The following is a 22,208-nucleotide window of genomic DNA, read 5'->3' on the forward strand; positions in this document are numbered from 1 at the left end:
GGAGCACCCCAAACTCTCAAGTGCAGCACCTGAGCCAGCCCACAGCTCTCCTGCCACCTCAGCTCCAGCCCTTCACCTCTGGCCTCTGCTCCCCCATCCTGCACCGCCCTGGCTCTGGGTCACCACCAGCTCTGCACCAGCCTCAAGAACGAGCCCAAGCGTTAAACTTTCAGCAAAGCCATTTATTCCACTTTCCTGCTCCCACAGATCTCCAGGTAGGGACCCACATGAGCATCCCCAACGCCCCAGAGGGAATTCATGGCATGGCTGCCCCGTTGTGCCAGCACTCCGAGCAGGAGCCCGGCCACTAACATGGGCAGAGGTGCTTGACCAGAAGCCCCAGGCCTCAGCTGTGTCCATACCAACACAACCACGTCCAAGTCGAGATGGGGCATTTAAAAAACTGGATGTTTTGTTCCTTACAAATAAAAGGGGGACCTGACAGCAGCAGTGTGTCCCTGAAATCAAAAGCATTATTCTAAGGCTCTGGCACCCTCACGTAAGCACATGAACTCTCTGCAGGGGCTGTGCAGGTTGATCTGGGAAGCTCGCTAAGAGTTTAATGGCCATAAAAATAAAATCGCTTTTCCCTGCTTTAGACAAACCCAACCCCTCCCGGCTGGGCAGTGGGATCGCGTGGGCAGCCATTGCAGCAGCCACGGGTCAGAAAGTTACAAGTCTCTCAGCTCACCCACTTTTAATTGAGCGCCAACACGGCGGCGTCACTCCATCCCTTCAGCCACCGCCTGCTCTGCCATAGCATCAGCGCCCAGCCCCACGTGCTGCTCCAGCGCCTCGGCCTCCCCCAGGCCCTGGCCCTCCAGCCCCACCAGATGCTGCTCGGCCCCCACGTGCACCATGCCCGGGTGCTCTGCCCTCTCTCCCAGCTCGTTGCCCGCTCTACCCAGCTCGTTGCCCGCCTTGTGGTGGTGGTGTCCTGCTGCCCCCCCGCTGTGGTCGATGGCCGCCTTCTTCGGCCTCTGCGTGGCAGCCACCGCCTCGGCCAGCTTCTCCTCCGGCACCATGTTCAGGATCTTCAGGGCAAACAGGAGCTGGAACTTGGCGGTTCCTACGAAGGAGTTGGCCAGGAAGTTGGGCAGCCCGCCCATGCGATCCTTCTGGGTGTAGAGGGGGACACGGACCATGCCCATCACCTGCAACAGTACGGGCACAGCTCAGCAGGGGCCACAGCAGCACCAGCCCCCCGCCCCACACCCCCTCAGCCCCACACCCTCACCCAGTGCCCGCCAGCCCTTGTCCCAGGCTCTCCCTGCCCCCGTGCCAGGTCCTGCCCCTCCCTCCGACACCAGCCCCTGCCCTTGCTCCCCTCAGCCCCACTGAGCCCCTTCAGTGCCCCTGCCCAAATGCCCCCACAGGGCCCTGCTCTCCCTGCCCAGCCCCTCAGCCCAGCCCTGGCTCTGCTCCCCCTTCTGCCCCATCGGAGGGATCCCGCTGCCCCAGGACACTATGGGGAGTCCCGCTTTCCCCGCCAGCCCTGCCCTGCGTGGGGACACCACGGCTGACCCACGAGTCCCCTCGAGCAGGTCACAACCCAGCGCCCGCTGCCTCTGCTCGGAGGGCTGTTGGCACCCACCGAGCGCCCCGTGGGCACGCGGGAGGCCCTGGCTCTCACGCTCTGCCCCGGCCATCAGCCGGGCTCGGCTGCCCGGGGGCAGGAAGGTGCCCCCCGCACGGGAGGAACTCGGGTCACAGCAACATCACCACACCGAGGTCACGGTCCAGTCCGGGGCACTCGGCCCAGGGCAGGGGGAGATCCCCCCCAGCTGCAAACGGCCCTCGCCCGCATCCTGAGGCTGAGCGGCAACACGGGGATCATCCCTGCGTGGGACAGCGGGAAAAGCTGGAGCTCAAGCTCGCTAAGGTCTGGAGGCTGCGGCACGACCCCGGCCACAGTCCCTAACGCCGATGCCACGGGCGGTGCGGGCACCTGCCGCCGGCAGCTCTACCTGCGGTGCATTCCCCGGCCGGGCTGGCCAGGGCAGCCCGGCAGACCCAGGAGGGAAGCGGTGCCTCCCTGGGCTAACTGAGAGCTCGCACACCCCTCCCGGGTGTCCCACCTCCATCCCGTGGTCTCGGGAATGCACCGCGCTGATCTCGATGGTGTGCAGCTCCTCCAGGGTGAGCTGCCTGGCGTAGAAGTGTGCCACCACGCGATGTGGCCCCTCTGTCAGGTGCGAGCACAGATAGTCAGCTTCCGTCAGGCGCACACAGCCTAAACCCAAGCCCAGCACCCGATTCAGACCGTCCTCCAGGGACCAGTAACGGCGATCCACGAACCCCCCGGGAAAGCCCAGCAGTCCGTCAAATCGCATCTGCATCTGCAATAGAGGCGCAGGGTGTTAATGGGGCACGGCGCGGCCCCCGGCGGGGGGCGAGGGGGCGGCACGGAGGCCTCCGGAGGAGCCGGAGGGGCGCGGGAGGCGTCGCGGCCGCTCCGTCGCGGCACTACCAGCTCCGGCGCATCCAGGACCATCCACCGACAGCGGCCCGGCCGTCGGGGCTCTGCGCCCCGGCCGCACGGACCCGCGGGCCCGGGGGCTCCCCCTCGGGCTCGGGCCCAGCCTGATACTACCGCCCTGAACGGGAACTAGCGCGGAGCCACCGCCCCTCAGCCCGCCGCCCCCGGAGCCCGCGGCCCGACCCAGCCCCGTCCGCCCCGACCCAGCCCGAGGCCCGCCCGCCGCCGCCCTGGTCCCGGCCCCGGCCCGGCGCGGCCTCGCCCCCCCTCACCAGCACGGCGTAGCGCAGCGGGATGCGGCCGAACAGCATGCCCGGGTTGGGCGCGTACAGCATGGCGTGGCACGAGTGGCTCCAGCCCGGGCCGAGCCGCATCGCCTCGTACCGCGTGAGCGGCTTCAGCTCGGGCACGCCGGGCACGCCGAGCGTGGGCAGAGGCGGCAGCGCGCCCATGGCGGGCAGCGGGCCCATGGCCGCCATCGTCCCCACCGCCGCCATCGCCTCGCGCCACCGCCGTCCGCTCCGCGCACGCGCCGCGCCCACGACGCCGCGGGGGCGGGACCGCCGCCCGCCTCGGCCAATGGGAGCGCGCCGCGCGCCGCAGGGCCAATGGGCTCTCGGCAGCGCCCGCCAATCGCCGCGCGGCAGAGGCGGGGCGGCCGGCGGGCGGTCAATGAGGGGCGGGCGGGCTGCGCGCGCCGCTCGCCTTATTAGGGCAGCGCGCGCGGCCAATCCCGGCCAAGCGCGGGGGGAAGGCGGGGCGCCGAAGGGCATGCCGGGAAGGAGGCGGGGGCGGGAACGAGCGAGGCCCCCGGGCCTTGGCCACGCCCACGCACCAATCCCCGCCCCGCCCATTGGCCCCGCCCATTGGCCCCGCCCATTGGCCCCGCCCATTGGCCCCGCCCATTGGCCCCGCCCATGCCCAGCGCCCGCCCCCCTGCACACGGACTCGCGTGGCTGCTCCACGGGTTTATTACTACAAACATAGACCGGGAGGTGGGGGGATGTGCCCCGGGACCCCCCGCAGAAGCAGAACAAGGCACACGGCGTGGGCAGCGCCGGGCTCTGCGGGACCGGGGGCGCGGGGGTCACCCCGGGCGGGCTGGGACGGGGCTGACCCCCGCGTCCCCCCGTGACGGGCTCGGCGTGGGCCGGGGCTGACCCCCGCACTCCCCCGCTCCCGCGGAGCCCCGCGCCCCGGCAAGGCAGGGAGGGCCACAGTTATGTACAGGGGCAGTGACAGCAAAGGGCTGTGCTCGGTAAGTACAAAATATACATCGGTAGTGTCCTTCATCTGCCGACTCGAACCTCGAAGCCCCGCCCCGGCCCCACAGACATCTCCCACGGAAAAACACGACACCAGCCCCTACCCGCCGCCAGCCAACATGCACAGGCTGTGCCGAAACCGCGTCGGTGCGACACCCCGCGCTGCGTCCCCGGGAGAGCCCGGCGGGCTCCGGCGGCACGGGCGGGGCCGGCCCCGCTCACGAAAGGCTCTGCTCGTCCTCCAGGTGCAGACGGGTCTGCTCGAAGAGAAGGGGCTGCGTGGGGCTGCCGGTGCCGCGGACGGGGAGCGTCTTGGCGAAGTCGGACGAGCCTGCGTGAGGAGAGGGAGTTCAGGCTCAGTAAAGGCAGCCCCGGCGGGTGCTCAGCCATCCCTCCCGCCCCGGACGGACCACAGGAGATGGGGCCGCAGCCGACCACTCATGTCCTCAGAGGGAGGCTGAGTGAAAGGGTGGGACACAGGACACTGAGCGGGGACACTGTCTGCCACAGCCTGGGAGAAGCCAGCAGGGGCCTGGATGTTCGTGGTGCCCCGGAGGCAGCAGAGCCCACGCGCAGCAGAAGCCAGTGGGGAGGGGTTTCTGCTGCCCGGCCTGGCGTCCTGGCACTCAGGGGCAGCAGGAATTCTGTGCCAGGAATAGGAAGGGAGCAAGGACAGAGCCAGCAGGGCAGCCCGGCTGGTTTGCTGCCCCTCCTTCCCTGCCCCGGTGGCCAGGACCAGCCCCATCCCCACTCTCTGCCAGCATTCCCAGGAGGGCCCTGCTGCCCCACACAACAGGGATGCATAAGAAGAACGAGAAGACGTACCAGCTTACTCCTCTATACCAACAGAGCAGGAATCAGGACCAAGTGCTGCCCAAGACAGGAGGGAGGAAGGCAGACAGAGAGGGAAGGAGACATTAGAGAGGTAACTCAGAACAGACTGCGACTCTACGGAAGAAAACAGGCTGCAACGACAACAGTCAGAGGTGAGGACAGCAGTGTCCCACGGGTGTGCTCAGAGCATGGCGCACTGGGACCCTCCTGCCGTGACAACACTGCCCCAGTCCCCAGCTGCTGGCCCAGATCGCTCCCCTCCCTCACCCAGAAGCAGGAGCACACTTGGGAGCACACAGGAGGCCTTTGTCACACAGAACTGTGCTGGGAGGGGCCGTGGCCCAAAGAGAAGAAAGGAGGGGAAGGACAGAGACACGAGGGTGACGGAGGAGGAGAGAGAAGGGGCCATTACCTCTGTATAAGGCCCCCTTGCCCACCGCTCACCCTGCCCACGGGAAGTGGGAGCCCGTGCACCGGGCAGGAGCGCTCCAGTCCCACCCCGGGGCTGTGGGACACAGCTCCACGCGCCCCCCGGCCCTGGAGCCACGGTGGCGGCTCCGGCCCCAGCGGCACGGCCATTACCTGGCAGGAAGATGTCGACCGGGGGGTCACTCTCGGACCGCGTCAGGCTCCGGCTCTCGCCGCAGCCGCCGTCCTGCAGCACGTCCTCGACCGAGGGCGGGCGGCTACCTGGAACCAGCCGAGAGCGCGGCCCCTCAGCCCCAGCATGGACCGCGGGCGCTCACAGCCAGGGTGGGTCGAGGTCTTCATGTGGGGAAGCTGCCCCGGCCCCCCCAGCCCCACTGAGGTTCCAGGAGTGCCGGTCACATTGGCCCGGGTCACAGTGCCAAAGGGCCACCTCTTCACCTGCAGCCTCGTGGCCCAAAGCGTGCCCATCACTCCTCTCTCACACCCCATCCTTGTCCCCTCTGGGTGCTCACTGAGCACCAGAGACCCATCCCAAGGACCCAGAGGCCCATTCTGTGTGCCCAGTACAGTGGATGTGCTCTCACCAGGACCCCAGTGGTGTCCTCACTGGTGCAAGGAGAGCTCATGGCATGGAAAGCTCTACCTGAGTAAAGCTCAAAGCAAGGCGAGAGGCCTGGCAAATAAGCCAGGGAGACCTATGGATTTTGCTCCCTCACCTCCAATAAAAGACCCTGGCACATTTCCCTGGTGAAGAACAGTGCCTCAGAGATGGGTTTAGGGGGCTGGATGTTTCTGAGCTCAAGTTGTTCATTCCCCAATGGTCCCTGTCCCACACAACAGCACTGAACATCGAGCAGAGGTCTGGCTGCACCCACACCTACCCTGCTGCACCGATGAGGCCTCCTCCATCTCTTCCCCTGCCACGCTCTGTAAGGAGGGACAGCATAGGTTACTTCTTCAGCTGGAGGCTTTGCTGTGCCATTCTCCTGCTCTGGCTTTCTCCAGGGAGCTGTGCTCAGGGCCAGGGCTTGTTCCAGGGCAGGAGCAGGGGGCTACCCCAGTGCTGTAGCACCACAGGCTGGGATACAGGGGTCTTACCAGCACTGGAAGCTCCTAATGCCCAGCTCCCACCCCTGCCCCAAACACTGCTGGACTTGGCCAGGATGCTGGGGAAGGTCAGCTCTGCCATTGCTCCAGCTAAGTGGTTTTCCACTTCCAAAGAGATGTCAGGAGCACAGGGAGTGGCTACATCCTTCCCCATGGAGCCCTAGGGGTAAACAAAGCAGCCAAGACTCTTGGCTCTGGGCAATGGCCCCCCAGCAGGCACTTGCCATGTCCCAGAAGCCCCCCCAGAAGAGCTCTGGTTCAGAAGCCCCCCTAGCAAGCACACACTTACCTCTGGAGAGCTGGTCTCCCTCAGGACCAGCTCACCCCCGCTCAGCACCGCCTGCGAGTCCGAGTCCTCAGAGAGCTTCTCCTCATCCTCCTCATGGATCGGGGATGAGGGAGACCGTAGTGCGCTGCAGCAAGAGAAACTCCATTTGCAGGGAGCTGCCAGCACCCTGGGGCTTGGAGGACTTGGGGGCATCACAAGCCAACTCTCATGAGCAGGAGCTCAGACTGGGGAGCTGAATCCACAAGGCCTCCAGTATTGGCCACATGGAAACAGCAGCAGCAGGGTGGGACAGAGCCAAGTGCTGCCAAACTCCAGCACAGCAACAAGAGGCCCAGGTCCTGTGCTGCTCCTCACACTTTCAGGGCTCCCTTCTCAGGTGAAAATCTGGGCTGGAGCACAGTGAGGAGTGCCAGAAACAGACCAAGTCTGATCTGATCTGAACAGCCCCATATCCTCACCTAACCCCTCCATCACAGGGCCAACAGAGGAGCCCTCAGACAAGAACTACAGGATCTCAATTCAGCACTTTGTGCTCTGAAATCCAGGTCACTCCTCTCCCCATTCCTTTGCTCCTGAGGAGCTCCATGGAAAGCTGAAGTCCAATAAGGTTTGGACATAAAATGTAAATTTTAGGACTAAGGAAGGAGGCATTTCCAGCCAAAGTCTTTACTATGGGGGTGGTGAGGCCCTGGTACAGGTTGCCCAGAGAAGCTGTGGGTGCTCCATCCCTGGAAGTGTCCAAGGCCAGGTTGGAGAGAGCTTGGAGCCACCTGGGATAGTGAAAGTTGGCCGTCCACAGTGGGGAGTTGCAATGAGATGAGCTTTATGGCCCTTTCCAACACAAACCATTTTGTGATTCTATGACCACATTCTCCTTGTTAAAAATCCTCTTTCTTTTGGTGACAGAGCCAGCCCTTAGGAGACACAAGCTGTAACCTCAGGTTGAACACAGGGACAATGTCCCAGTTCCCTCCCTGGCACAAGCACCTGCTGGCCTCCTAAAATTCTGAGTTAGCTGTGCTAGCAGTGATGGGACCAGCCCGAGCCCTCTCCTGGCTCCCAGTGCGTGTGGCCACCAAGCCTCAGGGCTTGCAAGAGGAGCAGACCCCGTGCCCTGCTGACCTGTCTGGAGACTTGCTGCGCTTGCCCTTTTGGTGGCCGCCCTCCAGGGCTCTGTCCATGGCCACGAGCGGGCGGCTGGCGGGAGGAACCCCGTCCACCACCCCCGAGTAGGTGATCTCGTCGTAGAGAGGGGCCGAGGGCAGCGAGGGGGACACGGAGCGCAGGCCGTTCAGCGCTTCCAGCAGGGAGATGGGCTCGTAGCCCGGGGGGATGTTGTCAGAGCTCTGCGGGTCAGAAAGAGGGGGGAAGTCAGGAAGATACCCCAGGCTGGAAGCCCCCTGCCCCCCAGGCAGCCCATCCCCACAGCCACCTCTCCTTCCCTGGCAACAGACACACATTCCCCTCAGGGCTGCAACGCTGGTGTGACACTCCCAGCAAGTTCCCAGAGCAGTGCTTGAGAGATTGGGCACTCCCCTGATGTGCTTTCAAGAGCCGGGCAAGAAGGGTGACAAGGCAGGCTCCTAAAAAGCTGCGACAAAATATGTTTGGATTTTTTTTCCCCTGAAAGCTCTTCCAATGGCTCAGAGACCCTTCCAGCTCAATGAACATCCCACTTGTGTTCCCAGCCATGAACAGGCAGCTTTTCACAGCACCACCAGTGTCACAGAGGCAGAGCTGAAGGAGGGAAGCATGTGTGCACCAGCTGAGAGATGGTTCTTGAGGCCTACCCCAGTTCCACTTCTCCCATGTCCTCTTGGCTGTTAACACAGGCTCCATGCACAGTCACCTCTGCTAAAAGGCAGGAAAGGGATCACAGAGCCACTGACCTCATAAGGAAGAAGGAAAGCCACACCAATCCCCATCCCTCTGTAAACCACAAAGCTGCCAGGCAAAGGGGACCCTTGCAAAGCCATTAAATTAACACTGGTTTAACTCGAAAAATCCTTCTGATCATAAAGACCCTGTGGACACAGACAAATGGGGTTTATGCTGCACCCTGAGAGGCCACGGACATCTCAGCACAGCCTGATGCAAATCAAGAGGTGACACTCCCACAGTTCAGGCTGCATTAAATTGAGATGTTTCAGCCCTGTGTCCTCAAGGAGATGGTTCTAAGTTGTACAGAGGATGGCACCGTGCTGCTAAGCCTGGCCATGAACCTCCACAGCTTCTGTGTGTCTCATGTCCCAGTCACACCTGCAGAAGAACCTGCCCAACACAGCCCCTAATTTGGTGAGAGCTGAGTGCTGAACTGACTCACCTGTGGTCACAGCAGGAGTTAGGTCTGATGGGGAGTGAGGAATGAGTGGCATCTGGGGTCAATCACCAGCCCACATCCCAATATTGGTCCCGTGAGGGTTATGAGCTTTGAAGACAAACAGCTCAGCTAAACAAGGAATGAGTTTCCAGCTGCTGCCAGCTGCAGGTGGTGGGGCCAAAAGCCATCTCCAAAAAACTTTTAATCTGCAGACAGCAGCCCAACTGTGCTAGTCTGTGTACAGAAAAGTCAGGGAGACAAACCCCCTTGGATTCCTGTTTGGGGCTTTTTCTCCTGGCTGTGCAGAGGAGAACCCTGAGGGTTCAAAGGCTGCCTTTTGCTGTGGTGAAAGCTCAGGCTGCATGGCACAGCACAGAGCCTGGAGGAGGATTTCCCAGCCAAACACCCTCACTGGGACACCTTTCCCTTCTGGGACATTCACACCACACCCTCAGGAACACTGCCAGTCCCTGTGGGAGCCTTGCAGAGAGCCAGGTCATGCCAGAATGGGTTCAAACCTGAACCAGCACCAGGTTTTATCCAGACCTTCAAAGCCCAGCAAGCCGTGCTCCTACAAGGCCAAGCATCTGAGCTGGCTTGAGCAAAAGAAAACTGCAACTTCCTTGATAGAGATGACAGCCATGGCTGCATTTGATGGAAGTACACAAAGAGGGCACAAACAGCCTTCTTGGCCTGGAGGCTCCCTCAGGTTTCCCCTTGTCAGCTCCTGGACCCCTATAATTGCCAGTCAAGCTGTCCCCAGCACAGCACTCCAGTTACACACTGCCACACCCACTCAGAGGGTCCCCAGCCACAACAAGCTCCATCCTTCCTGCTCCTGTAAAAGCAAACCAGTCTGTCACAGCTGGTGTTCCTGAATGCAAGACCAGCTCCAGCTGCACCTCTACATGCCAGCACCACAAACCACACCAAGATGTGCCCACACCAAACTGCCAAGGGGATGAGGTAAGTGCAAGGAAGCTTTTGGGTGAGCTGTGGGGACTGCAGCTTGCCCACAGTCCTATGCAGCTATGCAAACATCTTGGCCAGGAGCCATAAATCAGCCAGGGGACAGTCGCTGAGAGTCAGCATCAGCCCCCTGTGCCAAGCTGCTTCCTTCTTGCTTGTTCCTCCACAGGCAAACCAGGGATGTCAGTGATCATCTGTGCAGGGTGTGAGCATCTCAGTGCCAGTGTGAAGGATGTGGAGTGTCACAGCCTGGCAGGGGCACAGGCCAAACCCAGCGTGTCAGCAAGCCCTCGTGTGTGACACTGCCACGTGCAGGTGACACTGCTGGCAGAGAGCTGCCAAGTGCAACCAGCCGAGTCCACTTACTGTTCTTACTTCCCTCCTAGGCTTCCTGCTGGGCAGGGAGACAGAGCTCACCTTAAGGGGTTTAAAGGGGCGCTGTCAAGAGAAAACCAATTTTAAAGAAGTTGTTTCTTGAGGTTAAGTGACAGGAAGAGACATACAGCATCTCCTCACCTCGCTGGAGGTGACAGCACCCCTGTCCTACACACATCACACTCTGCTTCACAACCCTTGGGCATTCAGCCCCAGCTGAAGGCAGCAGAGGGCAGATGCATAAACTCAACCTTTTTCTGTGACAGTATCTGTTCCCATGAAAGCCTGTAGGATGATCTAGATGCACTTGTCCTTCTCTTCATTGTAATCTCAGTGTCTCACCAGAGCCAGCTGTGCAACAGTGCTGCTCAGGCAAAGAACTGCTGCCCGTACCACACTGGGGACATGCAACTGGGCCCTGAGGCCACCAGCACTGACACTTCTCATCCCACATCCCATCAGATGCATGCCAAGACATCCAGGGAAGCTGCCACAAGGAGGCCTTTCTACTCCCATGCTAGGAACCCCAATGCCAAGGGCATTTCATCCATGTACTGCCACAGAGATGTGTGTGCAAGTCAAACTGGAACCCCTCTGCCCTGTTTTCACAGCTCCCACCCTGTCATGCCCAGAGACTGCCACTTTTCTGTTGGGCCAGGCAACAGGAAGCCTTCTCATCCTGAGATCTCTGTGGATTTGTTTCCTCTAATCCAGTTGTGTTACTAATCCAGCAGGTTGATAAGAAAAGGCAGCACTGCTTGGGAAGGCCTCCTGAGGTCCCAGCCATCAGTCCAAGCAACTCATGCACCCCCAGCTGCTTGCTCAGGCTGAGACCAGCGGCCAGGCTTTGCACAGGGGCCAGCAGGTACTTACAGAGTGCTCATCGTGGTCCACACTCTGTGCCAGGACGGGGCTGAACGACACCGGCGACAGAGCCCCCGGCTTCTTCCTCACCGCGCGGATCTGCAGCAGGGCACGGAAGGCTGGGAGAGAACAGGAGGTGGTGACTGCACAGCCCAGCAGGGCCAGGCCGTGCCAGAGCTCCTGGCCTTGCCACAGACACGTTTTGGGCATGGGGGAGCTCCCCTGAGCACGAGGAGCGGGGCCATGGAGCCATTAGATCTTGCTTTTGGTTACTGCTCTTTGCCATGTTTGGACTGTTCGGACTTAATTTCTCAGGCCAAATATCTGTCTTAGGCTCTTTATTTCCTTCCCTGAGAATTGTCAGATAGAAACAATCAAATACCTCAGACACCAGGCAGTAAAACACACACTCTGCCCCTTCCAGCAGAAACACAAAATTCTGAAGGGCCTCCTGTGCCTCTGTGCTTTTGAGAAAAAACACAGAATTCAGCAAATGCTGCCCGAGTGTCAAAACACGTATTTAAGTTTTTCCATCTTTTGTGAGCTGGGCAATGCAGGGGTTAAGCAAATCCTCCTGATTCCTGGCAGAGCAAAAGACTCCAAAGTGACTGTTACCTCATCCCTGCCTCCTGATGAAATCGGGGTAAGGTTGTCAGAAGATAAAAAGAAATCATGCTATGTACTTGGACATCCCTCCAGTGGTGCTGGCTGCTCTCTCAGCCAGATGCCCGCAGGATAAAGCTTCTCCATCCCTTCCTTTAGGGGATTTTCCAACATCTTCACCAAAACACAAGAACTGCTGAGATGGCATAGCCCAGAGCACCTGCACCTTCAAATCCACCCCAGGGAGAGGGTGAGCAGCCAGGCAGGCACTGGACAGAGCCATTCTCCTCTCCTGTCTGAGGACATTTATTCTAGATGCCAGTGAGAGCAGCAGCACATGCTGAGCCTGGGGCTGGGGTGCTGAAAAGAGGTTCCTCTTCCCAGCCTGCACTGCTTTATCAGGAGCTGGGCAGGGGCCAGGTGTCCTAGGTTGGAAATGGGTGTGTGTATTCTATTCCTATCTGATGGGGCAGTTCTCTTCTGTTCATTGGGCAGTTTTCTTTATCTCTTGCACAACCCATCCTCCCTCCAGGAGATCTCTTCTGTTCATGGCCAGTGAGTGTCCCTGCATGGCTGAGAAAATTCCATCATCCATGGGGAGATGCTCTGCCCAGGAGCCAAGCATTCCTACCTGGATCCAATCTGACCTGGGAACCCCACAGCAGCCTTTGCCCCCTGCATTCCCAGAGGAGCAGCTTTCTGCCCCCTGCATTCCCAGAGGAGCAGCTTTCTCCCCACTGCATTCCCAGAGGAGCAGCTTTCTCCCCACTGCATTCCCAGAGGAGCAGCTTTCTTCCCACTGCATTCCCAGAGGAAGACCAGGCCCAGCCCTGGAGCTTCAGAGGAAAACTCCCCCCTTGTCCAGGATCCCTGCTCAGCAGAAGCACAGCTGGCACTGCAGGAGGGCTGAGCCACCCTGGGATGGGGCTGCTGCCACCTCCCTGACCCACAGGCTGCCAGGGCTTGCTCTGACTCTGTCAGTGTTGTTTTGTATTACTGCATTGATGCTTTTTGTTTTTTTAAATTTTCTTCCCTAATAAAGAACTGTTATTCCTGCTCCCATATCTTTGCCTGAGAGCCCCTGGCTGGGCTGGTGGCCGGGGCAGTGACAGGCCTGGTGGCCGGGCAGTGACAGGCCTGGTGGCCGGGGCAGTGACAGGCCTGGTGGCCGGGCAGTGACAGGCCTGGTGGCCGGGGCACTCACGCAGCCTGCAGATGGGGCAGTTGTTGGCCTGGTAGCGCAGGGTGTCGGCACAGGAGTTGCAGAGGCAGAGGTGGCGGCAGGGCAGGATCAAGGTGTCCCGCAGGTCCGACAGGCAAACCACGCACTCGTTGCTGTTGTCGCTGTTCTCGTCGTCTGCAGGCTGCAAGGAGAGGAAAAGGGTTGGCATGGCAGTGGTGGAGGCTATGCCAAGCTGCCAAGAGATAGGAGCCTGGGAGAATTTCCCACCCAAAAGTCTGGAAATGATCTTTTTGCAGCTCTCAGCAGGGGTTCCTCAAGGAGAGCAAACTGTAGCCCACACAGCCCTGCTCATGCTCCTTCCCCTCAGGGCACTGCAATTGGAATTCATGGCAGAGTTGTCCTTCCCCAGAGCCATGTTCTGTTCAGAGGGGACCCATTTTGGGCCAAGGATCCCTTTGACTGAGGCTGACCAGGAGCAAGCTCCTGCCTCCCATCCTGGTGGCTCCAGGGTCAACAGGGAAGTGAACTCTCTGGCACTCTGGCCTTTCTTCCTCACAGACAGAGCAGCCCCAAAAATGTGCTGCCTGTCATTCCAGCCACATCTAGCCCAGCTTCCACAGGTCCCCTGAGCAAGTGAGTGATTCTCCTGCATCCCCTGTGCTGGCACAAGCCCTGATGCAGCTGCAGGAGAACCAGCCCAGGGCACTCAGCTGCCCTCAGCTACCCTGCTGAAAGGCTCATTAGTGTGCACCCATTCAACATGAACATGCTTCACACCATATTTCTCAGAGCCCCACAAATTGGACCACAGCCACTGATCAAGCTGGGAGAGAAACTCCCTCTCCAACTACAAGACTGACACCAGAAAACTCCACAGGCTCCCCACTGATGTCACAGAAGTGCCAGGCCCACCACAATGGCCCAGGATGGGGTACCCTCCACCTTCACCTGGGGCCCCTTTGGTCACCAGGACTAACACATGCCAGACCATGGGCAACCTCGGTGTAACCAGCATTTATGCTGCTGCCACATCCTCAGCCAGCCTCTTTTTGAAAGGAGAGCAGGCTCTTTGCTGTCCCACTCTCATGGTTTGCTGAATAAGGAAGAACAAAAATGCCCCCAGGCCACTTGTCTGATGGGCAGGAACATGGGATTGCTGGATCACGAGAATCATCACAAGACCCTGGAAGGCCCGAAAAGAAGCCCTCAATCCTGTTAATTCCATCCATCAATCCTGTGCAAGAAAAATCTTGGAAAATATTTTTGCCTCCTGCCTCTTCAGGTGCTACCTGCTGGCACAGGCAGACAGGGATCACAGGATGCTCTGGGCAGGGCACTGGAGAGGAAACCTTGCTTGTCTTACTCAGTGGCTACTCCACTGTGTGCAATGTGATCCCAAGGCCAGCACTGGGCACACTCCAGAGCCCAGGTGGCAGCAAAGGGCAGCTCTACAAAGGCTAAAGGAAGAACAAAGTAGTCACACAACCTGTGCAGGGCTGTGCAGCAGGCTGGGATCCAGCAGCAGCTCCTGCCTCAAGATGGGAAGTTTCTGGTAATGGCATTTGCATATACATCCCTTAGGGGTGCTGTGCTCCCTCCTGCTGGGGAATGCAAGAGGAATGTCTCTGGGCACTGGCAAGCCCCAGAGAGCTTAGTTCTCTGAAACACTACAAGAACATGCAGAACCCCCAACCAGAACATGAAGGAGCCACAAAAGCAAAGCACAGACACCAGGCATGACTGCCTTGACTGCAGAGAGACAGCAACACTGGCTCTCTACAAGCCCTAAAAATCAGTGCTCTGACACACCCCTGGGGCATTGATGCCCTTCTCTCCTATCAATCCAAGCCACAGGGAACATCCTCAAGAACCTCATGCTGCCTAAAATTACCTCAGCACAATTCCACTGACTGTTATCCTGACACCAAGGATGATCTGTCATGCCTGGGCTTCTCAGGTGCCTGCAGGAATCACACAGACTGAGCTCTGGGAAGCACTTCCACCCTGCCCTGCCCCATCATTAAGCTCAAAAGCAGAAAGTGCAGGCTGGAAACTCCCAGCTGAGGGAGCCTCCTGGGCACCTTTACCTTGGTCTCCTGGTTGTTTTTGTTCTCGATGCCGTAGATCTCCTGAAGCAGGTAGCTCACCCGGTCAACCTAGGGAAGAACACCACAGCTGGAGTGACAGCTGCTCTGTCCTTTACTGGTTTATGACCACCTTCCCTCCCTCCCTGTGTCAAATGTTCATGTTACACCCAGAGCTCCCCTATAGTGACACGAAAAAGGTAACAGAAACAAATATTGCAAAGGACAGCTGGGAGAATGAGCCTCTCCTTGCTCAAAAAGTAGAGTCCATCCTGCCTGGTCTGAGAGAGAGTAACAGAAATGGCTAGCTGGGCTATCAAGATAATCTAAAAACAAGCACTCTGCTTGTTCCAGACATTGGGAATACACACCCACAGCTCAAATAACCAGAGGCAATCAGCCTTCTACAGTCCTCTCCTCTGTGAAGTCCGGCTTAACTTTAACCAAGATTAGCTTCCACCCATTTCTGCAACCTCAGAGGACGGGCTGTGCCAACAGCTCCTTCCTGGCACACCAGTGGCAGCACATCACCCCCCTGCTCATCCTCTGGGGGCATAAGGTTAACTTACTGAGGACAGACAGTGCCCCTTAGCATGAGAAGCACTCGAGGAATAATTCTATCTTAGTGCAATGTAATTTATTGCCATCCCCAGGCCCTCGGTGGCCTCTCTAAATTAGGGGTGTGGGGGCAGAAGGTGCTTGAGGCACAGGAGGAAGTTGCTCAGAGTCCCAGCCTGGGACAACTCCAAGTCATTACTTCTGCAAACTGGCAGCTGCCTGCAAACCCCACTGAGCAGCTGAACTTCAGCACTGAGGCTGATTCAGTCAAGATTCAGTCAAGATTCAGTCTTGATAAACATCTTCATTGATGATCTGGATGAAGGGATCAGAGGTACCCTCAGTAAGTCCACAGACAGCACAAAGTTTGATGGGAGTGTTTGTCTGCTGGATGGTAGGAAGGCTCTGCAGAAGGATCTGTAACACCAGGGGAGGACACCAGGTTGGACACCAGGAGGAATTTCTTTACAGAAAGGGTTGTTAAACATTGGAAGGGGCTGCCCGGGGAGGTGGTGGAGTCAGCATCCCTGGAGGTGTTCAAGGGCTGGGTGGCATGGTGGTGACCAGTCACAGATTGGACTCGATGACCTTGCAGCTCTTCCCCAACCCTAAATGACTCTGTGATTCTGTGACCTGGACCTATACAGAGATTCCCCAGAGCAGGATGTGTTCCTTCACTGAAACCTTCACGACAGGTAAAAGGGTGAGGGGGTTGCAAGGTACCAAACAGGCAGATCTCCCAAAAATGGGGAGGAAACACTTTCCTGCCATCTCCAGTAGCTGCCCAGCTCCGAGCATGCAGTGAAGCCAAGCCACCAGCCAGCACTTCATGTTAAAAAGAGCTGGTCAATCCCAGGGCCTCTGTAATTTCCATGTCAAACTGGACTCTCTCCTTTCCTCTTGTCACCGCTCAGAAGAGGAGTGGCTTTGCCACAGCATTCCTGTGCTGCAGAAGAAGACACATGGCAAGGTGGGGGCAGGAGCTGGGTAGTGGTAACAAACTAATTCCAGAGTGTCCCTGTGTAACTCAGTGTGCAGCTCACAGACAATCTGTTCTAGGCCTGCATTTCATGGCAATGAGATCAACTGTTGGACTGCTGAGCAAAACGCTCTGCAGCAGCTCACAACTCACCCAGGAAGTTTGGGAACAATTATGTGGGAGATGTTCTTTTGGAACTTGGCATTTCAAAGAGAGCCTTGTTCCAGCATCCTGACTCCTCAGAGGATCATGATGAGCAACTGTAAGTGCAGAAGTCATCAGCTCAAAGCACAGAAGAGGTCAGGAAGAAAGAGGCCTAAGTCTCTGCAGGAATCTGGGTTTGTTTTGACCTCTTCCCTCTAAAAATCCTGAGGAGCTTCTGTCCCAGTAGGGAAAGGTGAGCAGTGCAACAAAGCTCTTCCTGGGAAGATCTCTAGGTTTCCAGAGTGGGAGTAATTCAGAAGGAGCAGGTGGTTGTAGACAATTCTCCACCTCCATGCTTCTCCAACCCATCCCACACCATGTCATCCTTCCAAAGGCTTCTGCTGCTATTTACAGCCTCAGCAGATGCACATGGAGCCAATGGCCAAGTCCAGGTCATGGTTTTCTGCTGATCCAACTGTTTGTATTCATCCATGCTGACTTTCTTCAGGCAGGTTGGTGCTTACACTACAACTGATCTCAGCACAGAGCAGTTCAGCTCATGCACTGCTGCTTCCTGATCAATGCCCACAAAAGGTACCCACAACTCGAGCAATGGCAGGGAGGGGAAGGCAAAAGAAAAGCAGGGATGGCAAAGCATGTACAATGTTATACAGATGGTTTACTCCAGACATAGATTAACACCTCTGCTCTGTTCTCCTAAGGCTGCAGATGCTATCTCAGTTTCAGTGGTGCTGTGTGTTTTTCCAAATGCCATCTTGAGCTATGATTACTGATTGTGCTTGTAGTTCTTTTCTGACCCAGGGATTGAAATGAACATCTTGGAGCAAAGAGTGTCTTATTAAGGCACTTAATTACCTTCTTGGTAGCAAGTAGTAGTACTTAATTCAAATCAGAAATCCCTAGCTATCAAGTAAGCATATGAAGTGAAACTCGTTTAAAGCTAAAACACAGCACACAGCTAAAGCTGAAAGGATCAACCACCAAATTCTCATCTCTTTCTTGAAGACATTTCAAACTGATCCTTGAATCACTACCAGATTTCTTTTCAGAAGCTGAAATTCTTGACAATCTTACCAGCTGCTTATGTATTTCTGGCTATGCAGAACTGGATGCAACCTCAATCTTGATAAGACACTAACCAGCTTCTGCACATCACACCACACCAGGATGGGGGACAAAATGATAAAATGAAGGGTTCCAGCACCTTGCTGAGCTAAGGAGGTGAGATCTCAGGCTCTCAGTGAACACCAAACCCTCCCTCTGGGTACAGCCAGGCAGCTGTGGGAGACCAGCAAGTCTTTAAGAGTAGACAGGAAACAGGTACTTACAATCTGCTTCTGTTTTAGTGGTTTCACGGAAAAACTGCCATCAACGTGCTAGCAGGGAATAAAAAGACATTAAAGCATTAAATAGCTGCAGTGTACAAATCAGAACAGGCTCTTTTCAGAGATGGTGTCTGCTAGCTAACGGGAGAGTGGGGTGTGTATCAGCAGGACAGCTTGGAGGGCAGCAGTCCCTCCCAGCAGAGTTAGTGGAACAGGGTATTGGAGAGCTACTGCTCCAGTGCAGAGCCAGGTGGACTTGGCTCAAGTTAAACCTGGCTGAAGTGGGTCAGAGCCCACACAAAACTCCCCTGGCACACTGGATGCTTTAAGGTTGCAAGCAGTCCAACTGGGTGCAGACACTTCTTCAGCCAGTCCAGCAAGACCTGGTGGGGAAAATCATTAACACCCCAAATAACACCAAGAGACAGTCACTCGAGCCCTGACAGAGCAAGGGGCTGCCATGAGGCTGAGAACAAAGTTTGTCCACTGGATGGAGTCAGAAACAAGTCCCATGTGCTCCACATCAGCATTTGCTCAGTGGTAGCAGGCACAGCTGGAACAATTCTGTGCACGCCTGGTGCCAGAATTCGTGATGGGAGCAGTGTGCCAGTTCTACTTTCCCCATCACCCACAAGGGCCACTAAACTGAAAGAAACCAAGTCCCCTGCCACAGCCTGGAGAGCAGCAAAGGAGACTCAGGGGATGCTCCAGCAGGTCCTGTGAACAGCTGCAGGTCTGCAGAAGGGGTCTCAGTAGGAAGAGACAACAACATCGCACCACAGACAAAACAGTCCTGTTTTCAGGCAAACAAGTTTCTGCCTTTGGAGGAGCTGCAAGGTCAGGCTGCACAGGATCAAGGTTATTCTTTTGATCTTAAAGATACATACAAATAGCAAGTTACCAAGTCCTGCTGGTCTGTTTTTCCTCTGAACGAGCTCCGGGGATCAGCAGGGCTCATTTATCAAGGACCTCCCCTGGATTTATGGACCTACACTTCAAAAGCTGCAATTACTTTAAGGATGGGGAATATATTTTAACCAAACAGGGATGTTGAGGAACTCAACATGTACTTTGCCTTGTGACTTTTTATTAAAAGGGAGATTTTAATCTTGTTTTAAGCATTAAGTGGAAGATGAGAGATAAGAAGCGGCTGATCAACGACTGAAGGATTCCAGTATGTTTTTTTTTTTTTTTTTAAATATCAGCCAGAGGAAACTACAATAACATCCCTGCCCTGGTCCTAGGGGTGCTGCAGCTGACTCCATCTCATTTCTGTCAGATGTCCAACTGGCAGGAGTAAAACTACCTACAAAACCAGTGCTCAGAGCAGCCTTTCTTAACAGGGAAAACTCACTTTCTTCACAGATCAAGTCCAACAAAAAAAGCAACCTAGAACACTTAGAGCATCTTCCAGCCATATGTTTCCTTAGCACTGACTGTGCTTGCTATGCCCTCTGACTCAGCTTGTCACCATCCACATTATCCACCTCAGAGGAACAGAATTAGGACCTGGCAGGGACTAGGCACACTGAAATACACAAGTCAGCCACCTGCCAGCTGGAAAGTGGGGAATTTCCAACAGTACAGCACTGATGCTGCTCCCATCTACATTTCCAGCTCTGCTCCAGCAGCTCTTGCCTCACCTCAGTGTGTCACTGCAAGTATCACCTGCCCAGAAAATGTGTCTGCAGTATTACCACAACCAGACACAACAGGGTTGTGCTATGGTTATGCAGTTATCGATATTGCAACTGTTTTCAGGGTCCAGTTACCAAGGGAAGAGAATTTGTTATCAAGGCTTGTGGACACAGCTTGGCCTTACCACGTAGGCAGGGTCAGTTATATCAAACACACCACTGGAACTCAGCCTTTTCATAAGATGCATCCCAGTCCTTCCAACAGGGCTTGGTCCTGTGTGTAAACTCAGGCCTAACAATAGAGCAACAGGGTCTGGACACAGCAGATCCAGTTCTGCAAAAAGCATGAAGCCCTGGAAAACTGCATGGCAGCAGCCATGGCCAACACCTTCCACCCTCCATGGGAACACAGGAAACACCCCTGCTGTTCCCTGAATGACCAGCTCGGGTACAAATGATAATTACAGGATGCACAGGAGCTTCTGCAAATGATTCTTTGTACTACAGCAGCACCCAGGAACCCCAGGCACAGGCCAGCACGCTGCTGTGCCAAGTGTTATATAAATACAAAACTAATGACCCATGGAAATGTTTACATACACAAGAACAGGGACAGAGGGATAAAAATACCCTCATTTACCTTTTCAAATGCAGCCAGAAGAACATGGGCATGACCAGTGACCTCAACCACCACTGCAAAAAGAGAAAGGGCAGAACTGGTTAAACCTCTCAAGCAGCACCAGCATAAAAGTATCCTGAGCTGAATTTTAGTCCACTTAAAATTTCTGAGCTTCCATCTGTTCTATTTTCACCTTCTCCTGCATTTAGAACTTTTCTTATATTGTCATCATGTTGGCTCAGAACAGAGCAAGAACAAAACTCTGCTGGGCTCTGTGGTGGGTCCTATACAACCATGCCTTCATCATTCTGGGTGCTCTAAACTATTCCACTTTGTTAGCAGAGGTTGAAAAGGGACAGTAAAAGAAAGCATTCAGTGGGAGTCTCCTGTCCCCTGAAATTCCTGGGCTTAATTACCTGAATTTATCACAGATCTATCTGGTTTAACACCAATTGGCAGCACTTCCAGCCCTGTTACTTATTACTCTATTTCCATCTAGTCAGATATGCTTATAAAACATTTATTTCTCATACTAATTTCAGACACTGAAACATCTCTGACCAGCTTTCACCAAAGACAAGCATTTTCCCTCTTCTAAACTTGAGGGTTCTCTCTTAATCCCACAGCAATGGGAAGGGGCTGTCAGAGGTTTCAGTACTGCATTCCTGGCTACTTCAGCAAATAGAGAGGAGAGGAGATGAGGTACAATCCCAGTCTCTCTCACTCTGACTCTGAGGTTCTGTTCAGCTCCAGCTGGTTGGATCCTTTTCCTGAATCCTGTTCAGACTGATCACATGGAAATGGGAGACAGAGTTTGTGAGGGAGTCACAGAGGGAAGGAAGGCATGGAAGCATTCATGCTGCTTGGAGTGTGAGGGCTGTGCTCAGCACAGGCAGGAGAGCTCTGCCTGGAAGGTGCAGCTCAAGGAAGCAACTCCTGCTCTGTCTAAAAGGGAAAAGGGCTCCACAGCTTCCTCTGAGCTCCCAGAACAGCAGAGACGACAGAGGAACAATTCCCTGGGCTATGGCACACAGACCATGTTTGGAAACAGCCATATGAGAGAGAGGGGAGATTTGCCTGCAGATTTGCCGGGTAACTGAGGCTGGTCATGGTAATTTGGGTGGAATCAGGAACACAACAAAATGCAGAAAAGGGGGTTAAAACTGGGAATTCATCTGCTTGCTCCTCTCACTGCCAGCCAAGAGCAAGGCTGCTCTATCTCTCAGAGTAAACAAAATTCAGGTCCTTTCTCTCAGTCTGAATGGCCAAGGAAGAGGTAACAATTCAGAGAGGTGTGACCTGCTCTGTGCAGCACCTTTCCTTCCTGTTCTCTGCCTCTCCCTGGGAACAATCCCACTGGCAGCAACGGGGCAGGGCTAACACTGCAAGCCATGGCAGAGTTCAGCCCAAACCAGCATCTCCCTGACTGCTATTTTAATTTACCACTCAATCTTATTTAACAGCTGTAATTTTCCAGGTGCTCCAAACAGACCACACCAGCTCCTTCCAGTCCCATCAGTTAAAAAAAGAACCAAAATACACAATTTCCTCAAATCTCACTCAGATGTCACACATTTTTGTGCTGATATTCTTTCCAGGAGGGGATTTAAAAGCAGTTGGTTTTCTAGGTTATTAAAATAGATGGGAGTACATTATTGGCTAAGAATGGGCATGGTATGTGCATAAATGTATGCTTCCCATACTGCCTCCTGTTCTATTTTTGATCCTTCTAGACATGCCCAACATTATAGAGTATAAACACCTTGCCTAAAGTTCCATAAACAGAGGAAGCTGTTTTATATTTATGGCCAATAAATACACATATATGTCGATTTTACTAACGGTGCCTGAAATCACTAAAAATAGATGCACTTTAGAAATAATTTCCTTTATGTTGCACTGTGCTTTGTTAGTCACACTTCAAATTGGCTTATTCAGTTCTATTTCTGTCTGCTTGGAAGACTGTAAAACAATGTAATGAGTTTTTGGGCTTTTTCACATTTACAACATAAAAAACTGAGCAAGTGACTGACCTAACAATGTGATCAACATGGGATTTTTTTCTTTTCTAATTATCTTAAATTTTGTACAAAATGTTACAGAAGTGAAATGCTAGTCCTGCTG

General features: G+C 55.5%; 2 protein-coding genes across 9 annotated transcripts in view; both read right to left on the bottom strand.

The window, feature by feature from the left end:
* Positions 1 to 167: 167 nt before the first annotated feature.
* On the bottom strand, positions 168 to 2,993 carry NUDT16L1 (nudix hydrolase 16 like 1). 2 transcript variants are annotated; one of them, XM_021550062.3, is made up of 3 exons: positions 2,752 to 2,993; positions 2,079 to 2,339; positions 168 to 1,154 (listed from the first exon to the last, which is right to left on the bottom strand). In XM_021550062.3, the coding sequence occupies exons 1-3, from the start codon at positions 2,974 to 2,976 to the stop codon at positions 723 to 725; spliced, it is 918 nt and encodes a 305-aa protein (XP_021405737.1). In that variant the 5' UTR covers positions 2,977 to 2,993; the 3' UTR covers positions 168 to 722. The 2 variants fall into 2 exon arrangements, with proteins under 2 accessions (XP_021405737.1, XP_077642932.1); XM_077786806.2 differs by lacking the exon at positions 2,079 to 2,339.
* Positions 2,994 to 3,434: 441 nt separating this feature from the next.
* The window catches only part of MGRN1 (mahogunin ring finger 1), a 49,568-nt gene continuing 30,794 nt past the window's right edge, over positions 3,435 to 22,208 (bottom strand). For 2 of the 7 annotated variants that reach the window (XM_085592447.1, XM_085592450.1), the window contains 12 exons: positions 20,106 to 20,158; positions 17,832 to 17,879; positions 14,805 to 14,873; positions 12,739 to 12,898; positions 10,941 to 11,050; positions 10,059 to 10,130; positions 7,526 to 7,749; positions 6,404 to 6,527; positions 5,885 to 5,934; positions 5,161 to 5,264; positions 4,570 to 4,614; positions 3,936 to 4,075 (listed from right to left, as the gene is read on the bottom strand). In XM_085592447.1, coding sequence (XP_085448573.1) covers positions 4,574 to 4,614; positions 5,161 to 5,264; positions 5,885 to 5,934; positions 6,404 to 6,527; positions 7,526 to 7,749; positions 10,059 to 10,130; positions 10,941 to 11,050; positions 12,739 to 12,898; positions 14,805 to 14,873; positions 17,832 to 17,879; positions 20,106 to 20,158 — 1,055 coding nt within the window. In that variant the 3' untranslated portion in view covers positions 3,936 to 4,075; positions 4,570 to 4,573. Of the gene's footprint in view, positions 4,076 to 4,569; positions 4,615 to 5,160; positions 5,265 to 5,884; positions 5,935 to 6,403; positions 6,528 to 7,525; positions 7,750 to 10,058; positions 10,131 to 10,940; positions 11,051 to 12,738; positions 12,899 to 14,804; positions 14,874 to 17,831; positions 17,880 to 20,105; positions 20,159 to 22,208 lie in introns of all 7 variants that reach the window. The other 5 variants (XM_085592445.1, XM_085592444.1, XM_085592449.1 and 2 more) reach the window with 4 other exon arrangements.

This window comes from Lonchura striata, chromosome 14 (genome assembly GCF_050655825.1).
Source record: "Lonchura striata isolate lonStrDom1 chromosome 14, ASM5065582v1, whole genome shotgun sequence".
NCBI classification, from domain to species: domain Eukaryota; kingdom Metazoa; phylum Chordata; class Aves; order Passeriformes; family Estrildidae; genus Lonchura; species Lonchura striata.